We start from the raw sequence: 14,247 nt of genomic DNA, 5'->3' as shown, positions 1-14,247 counted from the left end.
AAGGATATTGCCACAGCCTGGGGAATGTTTCCAGAATGAGATTTTCACTCTGCAGCGGAGTGTGCGCTGATATGAAACTTCCTGGCAGATTAAAAGTGTGTGCCGGACCGAGACTCTAACTCGGGACCTTTGCTGTGAGGACGGGGCGTGAGTCGTGCTTGGGTAGCTGAGATGGTAGAGCACTTGCCCGAGAAAGGCAAAGGTCCCGAGTTCAGAGTCTCGGTCCGGCACACAGTTTTAATCTGCGAGACGCGCGTAGCTCGCCCAGGCCGCTGACAGCTGTCACCCTGGATATCAGCCCTCTGGTGCAACAATGTGATTCGCCGGTGTGGTATGCGGGCAGCGGCTACTGGCCGGTTGCCGCCAGGCGGTACAGGTGCCCGCGGTTGGCGTGGTTAGGGGGGGGGGGGCTGTGGTGGGGGCTGGAGCTGCCGTAGCGGTAGTTCCTCCGCGGACAGGCGTCTGATCAGTCAGTCCTCCGCCTGCGCCGCCGCTGCCGCAATGAAACCGCTGCTGGGTTGGCTGTCGGCGCGCTGGCGCTCCATCATCCTGCTCGTGTGGCCGCTGGCGCTGCTGCCCCTGGCCGTCTCCCCCTACTCCGTGAGTACCGCTGCTGTCGCCAGGCCGCCAACCGCTTTCTCCCGCGTTCTCGCAGAAACTGCACGCTAAATGTACCCGTGAGCTATTCGTGGCATCTACATTTACATGGATACTCTGCAAATCACATTTAAGTGCCTGGCAGAGGGTTCATCGAACCATCTTCACAATTCTCTATTATTCCAGTCTCGTATTTATCTACTCAGCTACACTCATCTGGCGGCTGCACGGGTAGCGGAGGCTGTGTGGCGTTGGACTGGGCGGTTTTTTAGGTTAGAAGGCCTCGGGAAAGTACGGGGTGGGCTGCAATCTCAAAGGGTGAATGGCAAATACAGGACGTGCTTGGATCGAGGAACAGTCGGAATTGTAGTGGTAAATTGTTATAGTTGTGCTGGGAAAGTCCCTGAGCTTCAAGCGCTAATAGAAAGCGCAGAAGCTGAAATCGTTATAGGTACAGAAAGCTGGCCAAAGCCTGAAGTAAGTTCTGCAGAAATTTTTACGAAGTCTCAGACGGTGTTCAGAAAAGATAGATTAGGCAGAATTGGTGGTGGAGTGTTTGTGTCTGTCAGTAGTGGTTTATCTTGTAGTGAAGTCGAAGTAGATACTCCGTGCGAATTGGTATGGGTGGAGGTTATACTTAACAGCCGAACTAAGTTAATAATTGGCTCCTACTACCGACCCCCAGACTCCGATGATATAGTTGCTGAACAGTTCATAGAAAATTTGAGTCTCGTAACAAATAAATACCCCACTCATACTGTTATAGTTGGTGGGGACTTCAACCTTCCCTCGATAGGATGGCAAAAATATTTGTTCAAAACCGGTGGTAGGCAGAAAACATCTTCCGAGATTGTCCTAAATGCTTTCTCCGAAAATTATTTCGAGCAGTTAGTCCACGAACCCACGCGAATTGTAAATGGTTGCGAAAACACACTTGACCTCTTAGCCACAAACAATCCAGAGCTGATAGAGAGCATCATGACTGATACAGGGATTAGTGATCACAAGGTCGTTGTAGCTAGGCGCAATACCGTTTCTTCCAAATCCACAGGAAACAAACGCAAAATAATTTTATTTAAAAAAGCGGATAAAGTGTCACTAGAAGCCTTTCTAAGAGACAATCTCCATTCCTTCCGAACTGACTATGCAAATGTAGACGAGATGTGGCTCAAATTTAAAGATATAGTAGCAACAGCAGTTGAGAGATTCATACCTCATAAATTGGTAAGGGATGGAACTGATCCCCCGTGGTACACAAAGCAGGTCCGAACGCTGTTGCAGAGGCAACGGAAAAAGCATGCGAAGTTCAGAAGAACGCGAAATCCAGAAGATTGGCTAAAATTTACAGACGCGCGAAATATGGCACGGACTTCAATGCGAGATGCCTTTAATAGGTTCCACAACGAAACATTGTCTCGAAATTTGGTAGAAAATCCGAAGAAATTCTGGTCGTATGTAAAGTACACAAGCGGCAAGACGCAGTCAATACCTTCGCTGCGCAGTGCCGATGGTACTGTTACCGACGACTGTGTCGCCAAAGCGGAGTTATTGAACGCAGTTTTCCGAAATTCCTTCACCAGGGAAGACGAATGGAATATTCCAGAATTTGAAACACGAACAGCTGCTGGCATGAGTTTCTTAGAAGTAGATACCTTAGGTAAGTCTGCTCGGAATAGGGTTTTATCTGGTGACTTCAGTTTTATACTTTATGGAAAGAACGACCATGAGAGTAGTTTTCTATTATTTTTGTTGGTTGTGACAATGATTTTATCAGATGGTCTGCCTCATATGCCATGATGTCCGTATGGTTTTATAAATGTTAATCCACGTTTCAGGTATGTGGTTCTGTAATAATTGTAATGTATACAGGGTGTTACAAAGAGGTACGGCCAAACTTTCAGGAAACATTCCTCACACACAAATAAAGAAAAGATGCTATTTGGACATGTGTCCGGAAACGCTTAATTTCCATGTTAGAGCTCATTTTAGTTTGTTCTCCCACCTACGCTCAATGGAGCACGTTTACATGATTTCATACGGGATACTCTACCTGTGCTGCTAGAACATGTGCCTTTGCAAGTACGACACAACATGTGGTTCATGCACGATGGAGCTCCTGCACATTTCAGTCGAAGTGTTCGTACGCTTCTCAACAACAGATTCGGTGACCGATGGATTGGCAGAGGCGGACCAATTCCATGGCCTCCACGCTCTCCTGACCTCAACCCTCTTGATTTTCATTTATGGGGGCATTTGAAAGCTCTTGTCTACGCAACCCCGGTACCAAATGTAGAGACTCTTCGTGCTCGTATTGTGGACGGCTGTGATACAAGACGCCATTCTCCAGTGCTGCATCAGCGCATCAGGGATTCCATGCGACGGAGGGTGGATGCATGTATCCTCGCTAGCGGAGGACATTTTGAACATTTCCTGTAACAAAGTGTTTGAAGTCACGCTGGTACGTTCTATTGCTGTGTGTTTCCATTCCATGATTAATGTGATTGGAAGAGAAGTAATAAAATGAGCTCTAACATGGAAAGTAAGCGTTTCCGGACACATGTTCACATAACATATTTTCTTTCTTTGTGTGTGAGGAATGTTTCCTAAAAGTTTGGCCGTACCTTTTTGTAACACCCTGTATACATTACAATTATTACAGAACCACATACCTGAAACGTGGATTCACATTTATAAAATCATACGGACATCATGGCATATGAGGCAGACCATCTGATAAAATCATTGTCACAACCAACAAAAATAATAGAAAACTACTCTCATGGTCGTTCTTTCCATAAAATATAAAACTGAAGTCACCAGATAAAACCCTATTCCGAGCAGACTTACCTGCTGTGATTCTAGCGGTTCACAACCGGCCACCAGATAGTTTTAATTGTAGAATAACATTTTAAAATATTTGCATATCTTCGTGGAATACCCTGTATACTGACGTTGGACAAAAATATTTAAACATCGCGAAAAATATATGCTTGAAAATAAATGCAGATCCTACCCAAGGCTGCAGGTTGTGCTGTTGTATTTGACCAGGAACGGCATTTGTGCAACGTCTTCAGAACGTTGCAAATATCAGTCGTTTACTGTACAGTATTCTATGTAGTTGTGAGAGCATCTTGGGGCTACGTGAAGTCGAACGTAGGCAAATTGTTGGTGCTCATATGGTGAGTGCTTCCGTAACCAAGGTAACCGCAATGTTCGGCGCTTCAAGAGGCACCGCATCGAAGATTTATACCGCATTGGGAAACCTTGTCAGCACTAAATCAACGCGAAGGCAGCTCCACACACAGGGAATAGCAGGCAGGCGGGAATTTCAAAAACACACATCAGCGGTGCAAATGCCTGTAACAGCAAATCGTGCTTCCGAAGCCATAAAAATTGGCAGTGGAGCAATGGAAGAAAGTCATTTTGTAGGATGAGTCTTGCTTCACACTGTTTCCAGCTTCTGGCCGAGTTTACGTCCAATGAGACACAGGAGGGATTTGGGCAGCCGTTTCACGAGCCCTATGGTTTTTTCGCAAGGTCACATTACTGGCAAGGATTTTGCGACCGTTTTCGCTGATCACGTCCAGCAACTGATACCATGTATGTTACCCAATGATGATAGTGTGTTCCAAAATGACGAGGCCCCTATTTACGAAGCTCACATCGTCCAGGACCGTTTTTGGGAGAACGAGGATGAATTGTCGCATCTCGCCTGGGCACCATAGTCATCAGCTCTCAGTATTATCGGATCTGCTTTGGAGAGAAGGTTACGTGATCGCTATCCATCTACGTCATCTTTACCTAAACTTGCCATTATTTTGTACGAAGATCGGTATAAGAGTCCATGTCTACATTTTTCCTACACCGTATTCTGCATTATTATGTGTTGAATTTTGGATGTTTTCTTATTTTTGTCCACTCCCTGCAGATGTAGAATGACTGACGCGATACATACGTTCACAACGCGCGGCCTTTTACTTGTTGACTATTTGCTGGCACACATTTTATTAAATATGGTTCTCTGTTTATTGAAAACTACAGACAAAAATTACTTGCTGGAGTCTTATACGCTTACGCACATCCTTAAGACGACTGAAGACGCCTTGAGATCTCGAGCCGCAAAATGCAATGCAGCTGATGATCGCATTTTTGGTCACAATCTGCAAATTTTAATTCTACACTTTTGGGTTTTCCGCCGAGTTACTGATTCCATTTTTCTGCGCGATATTTCGGTGGCCAACCACGTGATCTCCTTCGAGCGCTGTGGACTGTGCGAACTGAGCGTACTCGCTGCCTGGACTCGAACCAGGCTGTATTGTTGGTGAAGCACCGCTATTTAAAGCAGAGTTGACTCTCTTTGATGCTCATTAGTTTTCAGAGCTCCCAATGTTATTCCGTGTAACACATGTTCTATCACCGTTGTCTGATGGATGAATTGGCCAGCGGGACCTTAATAGACTGAGTTCTGGAGTCCAAGCCTTGCTTAAATTGGAGCCTCGGACCCGCTTTTCCTATGTCATTCTTTCAACGCAATGTGCATCTTACGCGATAATAGCGAGCACCCCGAAAAATAAATCAGCGTAAAAATGGTTCAAATGGCTCTGAGCACTATGCGACTTAACTTCTGAGGTAATCAGTCCCCTAGAACATAGAACTACTTAAACCTAACTAACCTAAGGACATCACACACATCCATGCCCGAGGCAGGATTCGAACCTGCGACCGTTGCGGTCACGCGGTTCCAGACTGTAGCGCCTAGAACCGCACGGCCACTCTGGCCGGCAATCAGCGTAAAAAGGCCTAGCCTGACGCCGGGAGTCGAACTCGGCTATAAATGGCGTCACCATACCAACTAATTTAGTTAAATCCAGACAGCGAGTAAGCTTAACGACACCATTGGTAACAAATGAAGAAGACGACTGAGTCGGCCGTCGAAATATAGTGCAGAAAAATGGAATCACTACTTGGCTAAACACCCGAAAGCCAGGAAACCCCGAGAAATCACAATTTTGAATTTCTAGACTGAATTTTCACTCTGTGGCAGAATGTCCTTTGGTATGAAACTACCTAGCAGACTAAAACTGTGTGCCATGTCGGGACGCGAACCTCAGATTTTTGGAGTTTGAAGGCAAGCGCTCTACCAAATGAGCCACTAACGACCACTCTTCACAGCTTATCTTCCGCCAGAACCTCATCTCCTGCATTCTAAACTCACTGTCTTAAACTGCCAGGAAGTTTCATATCAGCCGCTGCAGAGTGAAAATTCGTTCTCCCAACAAATCCCCAAGCTGTGGCTAAGCGATGTCTCCGCACTATCCTTTCTTCCATCCTGGAAGTTTTGCAGGAGAACTTCCCCTAAATTTGTAAATTGTCCCTCCCCTACACTATTCCCCTTCTTTACAGTTTCAAAAAGCCGAACGGAATTAGAGTTCAGATTATGCTGACGATACGTTCCCCCGCAGTGTGGTACTCACTTTTTAATTTCTTGACAGACCCAACGCTATGGTTTATTACCCTGTCACTCAAGGAACGAGCGCGGCAAAAATTATAGCTTTTTAGGTGCCTCCGCTTTCGCGATCATTTGTGTGAGCCTATTTCCACAGTCACTGCAGGAATGACATGCTGAAACACATTCGTTGATTCAGCTGCGAACGCCAATTTCTTAAACTGTCTAAGTACGTTTTCGCAAGACGTCACTTCAAACTTGTAAACATTCATGTAATGTTTTTCCTTGAGTCGGATAAGCCTGCGAACATTCCAGCTGCCCTCCTTCTGTACGCTAGATGACAGGGTTTGTCCAATGTGTTACGGATCCCACACTCTGGAGCAATATTATAATACTGGCCATACAAGTGTATTGTAAGAAATGTTTTTCGTAGAAAAACTGCAGTAACCAAGGACCCTACAAATGAAGAAAAATTTGTAATTCACTAAAACAGCAACTGAGTATGTATAACCGTTATTCTTTGGTGACTCACATGACTGATTCCAGATGTGAATCAATCATTTAGTCAAAGGAAATATTAATTTCTTAAGGTGCATTACTTTATAATTTTATACTTTGAGAGCTAGCTGACAATCTGACCCCAGTTAATTATTTTGTCAAGATATTCCATATGCCCCCACAAGAATTTTAATAGTCGAATTTGTACTTTACAGTCGCCTTGGAAAGGGTATATACAGCTTATTCACAGATTTCATCCAAAATTCGGTTCTTGAATATTTCAAAATTTGTTTTTCTGGAGTTTTTAGGCGATTTTTTTTCAAATTTTGGAAGTTCATGCTGTTTACCGTAGCTCTTACATTATCTTGTGATACTTAACCCAGGTATGCATTGCATACGCTCTGTGACCACTCGTCGTCCATTCTGATGCGAGTCCAACCCATTTGATTTCTGATCTCGTTTTTAGAAAACTGCAGTTTCCCATTATCTAAGCAATGAATGAAATGTTTCGAGGGAGGTACTGACTTCAGTGCAATTTGGCACTGAAATAATTCAATGGTCAAAGTAGAAAATGTGTGCCGGACCGGGGCTCGAACCCGGATTTCCCGCTTTAGGCGAGCAGTCGTCTTAACCACTTTGGCTATCCGTGACCATTTTATGTCCGACCAAAATCCTCAACCAATCGCACAATAGTAAGGAGCGTCCCTGTGCATTTACCTCACTTGCTCACAGCGTTAGCTGCATTCCCCTAAGAGGTTTGGATCTTATCGTCCATCTGCACTGATAGCCCACACGTATATAGCACAATAAATGGAAGTCTGGAACGCTTTCCCGTGACAGAACCTGCAAGAGAATCCCACTCTGTATTCTCAAGCAATGCTACTCAATGGTGCGTCGAGTGACTAGTTGGATTCAGATGTTACGAATTAAATTTGCTCATAGTCAAGGCCTTTCACGAAGAACACATCTTTACATGACTCTAAACTCGCAGGAAAACACTTGTCTTTGCATCACGTTGATATCTTTTCGAAGCCTGATTGCATCTTTGTGCAACTTGCTTTTCTGATAAGCCGTCCATGTAGGTGGCCACATCTCTGAAGAGTTTGATATTGTAACTAAAATTAGCTTCAAAGTTACAACTTGAACTTTAATGAGCTTCTGCAGTTCCCCGAGAGCCCAGTCCAAATAATTTCTCTGATTAATACTTTTTATTAATTATTTATCTTTTGAACATGTTGTAAGATGGATTCGTCTTACAAAGGAGGATTCCCAAGTGTCAATGAATGACCTTGATGAAACTTGGCGGGTATGTAGAGGGGGCAAAATCATGCAAATGCATTTTTTTTTGTTTGTGCTCAGTTTCAATTTTCATATAAAAGTTGAAATGTAACTGACGTTCTTGAAAACTTTAATCAAATTTTGAAAAAAATTGAAAATTTACAAATTACCCCACGACCATTAATGAATTTTGAGAAATGAAAACTTTTGTTACAACGTAAGTTAAAGAAGCTTCCCCGCCATATACATCCACGTGTATAAAGCTGGTTTCTGTAAGTTGTACAAAATGTGCTGTCGGATTTTGTGCAACGGAACTAATTACTCGTACAATATCTGAAAGTTGATTATAATTCTAATTATTGGTTTTTACGTATTCTGGTTTATGTTTTAAACTGTTATATTAACGTTGAAAATTAATTTTTTCGTTTTTTAGTTTACATTTCACATACTTATTAACTGGAAATAATAATAATTAACCCATTATTATGATAAAAAATCGTTAAAATAATGACAGTCGGTAAATAAATGCTTACATCATAACGTTTTTCTTAGAACATGCACACAAACGAACGAATTATCTCCCACACTGGGAAAGAAAATGTCTGTCAAATATCGCTTGATTTATTCATTCGTTTGCTTACCAGATTTCAGTGCCGTCACAAGAGCATTTGGGGCTCCATAAAGAGATTCTCGAATTCTCAGTCCAGACTCTCCATTAGATTCTTTTGAAACTATCAGTAGGTGGGTAAGCACTTTGCCGGCTGCAGAGACTGGTGGCTGAATCGTGTAAGTGAAGTTCTCTTCGTGGTGCATCTCCGTAGGCTCTTGAAGAGATCTCACAGTCAAACAGCTTACGTACCGTCAACAAACGCAGTCTGTTGACACGGTGCGTTCGAGTACGTACTGCTCGGCGCGCTATCTGCCAAAACAGTCGCTGCGACTTCTTCGTGACATGACGACTGTGATTTCAAGACTTCTATCGCTCATTATTAGCTGCTTTTGAAGAATATTATTTGAAGATTACGAAAGGATTGCAGTGCCCTGTTACCATCTCCAGCGGTCGGCACGTCCCGCTACCCGCATCCCAGAGATGCTGCAGTTTGTGGCCTGCAGTCTAAAGAGGTTCTCCAACTAGCAGCTCACGGGGTACAAGGCTGTACCGCTAGTTCGCGACACCATAGACCACGTCGTGCCTTCTGTTACTGTATGTAAGGCAGCAGTCTCGTCTGCCGTTTGCTGTTACTACGAAACTGTACATTGAACACGACTTCTGGATCTCGCTGCACTCTTCAGAACCTCTCTCCCACGGAATGCTCTTTGGGTTACTACTACGGAATTCCCAGAGAATTATATCAATTCGCAGGAAGCGTAACTGAAAGGTACCATTGTGCCAATGATTGGTGACAGCATAGATGGACATGCGAAACAAGGTACTGGGGTATGGTTTGATGGATCGGAGCCCCGTGATATAGCAATGATGGACGACGACTGTACATCTGACTGTGAAACACATGAGGAGGCCTTCATCCCAGGGAAAGAATGGAAAAATCGCTTTCATCCATCCTACATAAATAAAGCAAAGTTTCAGCAGTGAAACAGTTCTGACGCTGAAAAAAGTATGTTCTCCATGATGGCTCAAAACGTGATACGATGAAGGTAACACACTGTTGGAGGATATGGATCATCGACTGGTTATCCATGCTATTGACATTCAATAGTGTGCCTTGAGATGGGCAGGGACGTAAAGTTACATAATTTCAAGGAAAGGCCAAAATGGCTATTAAATTTTAAAAAGGCGCACGGAACGGTGTCTCGGAAAATAGCAATGTTTATAGCTAGATACTATATAAATTGTTGTAACGAATTTGTACCATAATAATGAGTTACTTATTATTTTCAATTAACACAATACACATATGTGAAAAACAAGCAAACAAACAAAAAACATGAACTGAAATGATAAAATAACACTTTACATAATACAGCAAAAATATGTGCAACAAGTAATTACAATAATAATGAACGTTTAGGTATTTTAATTAGGTATGTTGCACATACTCCGGCGGCACTTTTTCTACAACATATTTTCCAAAAAAGTTGTTACGGAAACTAGCGTTATTACATGTGGATATATGTGTCGTGAAATCTTCTTTAATTTATGCTATAACAAAAGCGTCCATTCTGCAAAGTTCATTAATGGTGGTGAGGTAATCTACAAATTTTCAATTTTTTCTTTTGAAAAGTTGATCATATAGTTTCAAGAATGTTACTTAAATTTCAACTTCTACATAAAACACACTTTTTATGAAACTTCCTGGCAGGTTAAAACTGTGTGCCCGACCGAGACTCGAACTCGAGACCTTTGCCTTTCGCGGGCAAGTGCCCTACCAACTGAGCTACCGAAGCACGAGTCACGCCCGGTACTCACAGCTTTACTTCTGCCAGTACCTCGTCTCCTACCTTCCAAACTTTACAGAAGCTCTCCTGCGAACCTTGCAGAGCTAGCACTCCTGAAAGAAAGGATATAGCGGAGACATGGCTTAGCCACAGCCTGGGGGATGTTTCCAGAATGAGATTTTCACTCTGCAGCGGAGTGAAAATCTCATTCTTGGCACACTATTTATATTTCGTGGTTTCGAAGCTATTCCCTCTAAATCTATTATGCCAAATTACCTTTCAAGGTGTGTTTTACCGCTTAAAAGTGAAACTGAACACAAGCAGAAACATTGCATATCGCATTATTTTGCCTCCTCTACACACCCGTTAAGTTTCATCGAGATCATTCATTGACCCTTGGGAATGTTCCCTTGGTAGTGGATCACAGCTTCTTCGGCAATCACCGCAGACGTTCTACGCGGATGGGATTCGGATTTTCGATAATACCGTCCCTCTGATATTGAATCTCATATGTGGGATTATATTACGGAAATGTTTTGAGTGCTTTACAGAGGACAGAAAGGGTCGCGAACATCAAGTAAACATATTTTAGTTTGAGTTACCCCTTTTTGAAAGTGACCAATTACGACAAGTGACGTAAAAGGATACTAGATAAAGGAATATGGTTTTTTTCCCAGGATGATAATCGAGGCTGAAGTAGAGACCTCGAAAACTGCAATAATGTATGCGACGAGCACCACCAGTAGAAAAATACATACCAATGGAATTCTTTGCTAACTGCGTTGCTCCTTGTTTGTAATATAATTTCTGCAGTGGGAATTTACACCTGCATATAATGTTCTACATATAGTGTTCTATGGCAGAAACCACGATGAAGTACGTGGCGGAGAGTAGATGTTTTACTAGAATAGTTTTCCCCTTTCTCATTCCATCCGTATGTCAAGAATGGCTGTCGGAATCCTTCTGCATGGGTTCGAATTTCTCCGCCTTCACCGACGCGGTCGTTAAGCAAGATATAACATGGAAGAAGTAATATGTTTATTATCTCGGATAAGACTGTATGTAGGCTTTCAGAATTCTGATATTAAGTATCTGTGCGGTGTAGAGCGCTTTTCGTGTTGGAGTTTCTTGAGTAACTCTTCTTTGAATTTTCAACCGATCAAGTTGAGCTGCAATTAATGTACGAAACCAGTATTTAGAAGGAGTGGGGTTCAAATCTCCATCCGAACATCTATATTCAGATTTTCTAAGGCTTCCCTAAACCCCAAATGCCAGGGTGGATCCTTTGAAATAGAGACGCCTAATTTCTATCCATGTCCTTGTCCCCTCCGTGCTGACTACGAAGTCTATAGAAAATTAAACTCTAATTTTTCTGTTTTACTCTTTTATAGGTTAGCTCTAGCGTGATAACCACTTTAGCGTAATGCGATTCGAGAATGATTCCCACTTTTCGCTGCTATATGCCTACAGCCAAAAGACGTATATGCTACTTCCGGGGGATACTTTCAATTTTACACAACACTTTCGCTTCGCAGCAACCTGTTAGTGGAGAGAAGATCTAAATGAAACTTTTATTAGAAATTCGGATCCAAATCAAAATTTTATCCATACTTCTGTAGCATCGAGTCTGCTTATTATTCGTTTGTCTACTTCCGTACGCAATGATAACAGCGTGAATTAGTGTTGTGAAGTACGACGCAGAGGTAGTTCATTCGAAACATGGCGGCGAAAGAAAATTTTACTATCCATGACAGTCTCGTATTAGGAGGAGAAGAAATGGAGTACAATTCACTATCGTCAGCCTATATCCCCCCCCCCCCCCCCCCATGAACCATGGACCTTGCCGTTGGTGGGGAGGCTTGCGTGCCTCAACGATACAGATAGCCGTACCGTAGGTGCAACCACAATGGAGGGGTATCTGTTGAGAGGCCAGACAAACGTGTGGTGCCTGAAGAGGGGCAGCAGCCTTTTCAGTAGTTGCAGGGGCAACAGTCTGGATGATTGACTGATCTGGCCTTGTAACACTAACCAAAATGGTCTTGCTGTTCTGGTACTGCGAACGGCTGAAAGCAAGGGGAAACTACAGCCGTAATTTTTCCCGAGGGCATGCAGCTTTACTGTATGATTAAATGATGATGGCGTCCTCTTGGGTAAAATATTCCGGAGGTAAAATAGTCCCCCATTCGGATCACCGGGCGGGGACTACTCACGAGGACGTTGTTATCAGGAGAAAGAAAACTGGCGTTCTACGGATCGGAGCGTGGAATGTCAGATCCCTTAATCGGGCAGGTAGGTTAGAAAATTTAAAAAGGGAAATGGATAGGTTAAAGTTAGATATAGAGGGAATTAGTGAAGTTCGGTGGCAGGAGGAACAAGACTTCTGGTCAGGCGAATACAGGGTTATAAATATAAAGTCAAATAGGGGTGATGCAGAAGTAGGAATGCGGGTAAGCTACTACAAACAGCATAGTGAACGCATTATTGTGGTCAAGATAGACACGAAGCCCATGCCTACTACAGTAGTACAAGTTTATATGCCAACTAGCTCTGCAGATAACGAAGAAATTGATGAAATGTATGATGAGATAAAAGAAATTATTCAGGTAGTGAAGGGAGACGAAAATTTAGTAGTCATGGGTGACTGGAATTCGTCAGTAGGAAAAGGGAGAGAAGGAAACATAGTAGGTTAATATGGATTGGGGCTTAAAAATGAAAGAGGAAGCGGCCTGGTAGAATTTTGCGCAGAGCATAACTTAATTATAGCTAATACTTGGTTTAAGAATCATGAAAGACGGTTGTATACATGGAAGAACCCTGGAGATACTAAAAGGTATCAGATAGATTATATAATGGTAAGACAGAGATTTAGGAACCAGGTTTTAAATTGTAAGACATTTCCAGGGGCAGATGTGGACTCTGACCACAATCTATTGGTTATGAACTGTAGATTAAAACTGAAGAAACTGCAAAAAGGTGGGAATTTAAGGGGATGGGACCTGGATAAACTGAAAGAACCAGAGATTGTACAGAGTTTCAGGGAGAGCATAAGGGAACAATTGACAGGAATGGGGGAAAGAAATACAGTAGAAGAAGAATGGGTAGCTTTGAGGGATGAAGTAGTGAAGACAGCAGAGGATCAAATAGGTAAAAAGACAGGGCTGGTAGAAACCCATGGGTAACAGAAGAAATTTTGAATTTAATTGATGAAAGGAGAAAATATAAAAATGCAGTAAATGAGGCAGGCAAAATGGAATACAAACGTCTCAAAAATGATATCGACAGGAAGTGCAAAATGGCTAAGCAGGGATGGCTGGGGGGCAAATGTAAGGATGTAGAGGCTTATCTCACTAGGGGTAAGATAGATACTGCCTACAGGAAAATTAAAGAGACCTTTGGAGAAAGGAGAACCACTTGAATGAATACCAAGAGCTTTGATGGAAACCCAGTTCTAAGCAAAGAAGGGAAAGCAGATAGGTGGAAGGAGTATATAGAGGGTCTATACAAGGGCGATGTTCTTGAGGACAATATTATGGAAATGGAAGAGGATGTAGATGAAGATGAAATGGGAGATATGATATTGCGTGAAGAGTTTGACAGAGCACTGAAAGACCTGAGTCGAAACAAGGCCCCCGGAGTAGACAACATTCCATTAGAACTACTGACAACCTTGGGAGAGCCAGTCCTGACAAAACTCTACCATCTGGTGAGCAAGATGTATGAGACAGGCGAAATACCCTCAGACTTCAAGAAGAATATAATAATCCCAATTCCAAAGGAAGCAGGTGTTGACAGATGTGAAAATTACCGAACTATCAGTTTAATAAGTCACAGCTGCAAAATACTAACGTGAATTCTTTACAGGCGAATGGAAAAACTAGTAGAAGCCGACCTCGGGGAAGATCAGTTTGGATTCACAGAAATGTTGGAACACGTGAGGCAATACTGACCCTACGACTTATCTTAGAAAATAGATTAAGGAAAGGCAAACCTACGTTTCTAGCATTTGTAGACTTAGAGAAAGCTTTCGACAA

The 14,247-nt window shown here is 42.8% G+C and overlaps 1 protein-coding gene across 3 annotated transcripts in view; it reads left to right on the top strand.

Annotated features, from left to right (window-relative positions):
• The first annotated feature begins 486 nt into the window (after positions 1-486).
• Positions 487-14,247, top strand: part of LOC124545103 (protein I'm not dead yet-like) — a 257,306-nt gene continuing 243,545 nt past the window's right edge. For all 3 annotated transcript variants that reach the window (XM_047123917.1, XM_047123918.1, XM_047123916.1), the window contains exon 1: positions 487-600. In XM_047123917.1, coding sequence (XP_046979873.1) covers positions 502-600 — 99 coding nt within the window. In that variant the 5' untranslated portion in view covers positions 487-501. The remainder of the gene's footprint in view (positions 601-14,247) is intronic.

The sequence above is a fragment of the Schistocerca americana genome, chromosome 8, assembly GCF_021461395.2.
Source record: "Schistocerca americana isolate TAMUIC-IGC-003095 chromosome 8, iqSchAmer2.1, whole genome shotgun sequence".
NCBI lineage: Eukaryota > Metazoa > Arthropoda > Insecta > Orthoptera > Acrididae > Schistocerca > Schistocerca americana.
The sequence above is the reverse complement of the archived record's forward strand: the minus strand, read 5'-3'. Positions and strand labels throughout refer to the sequence as shown.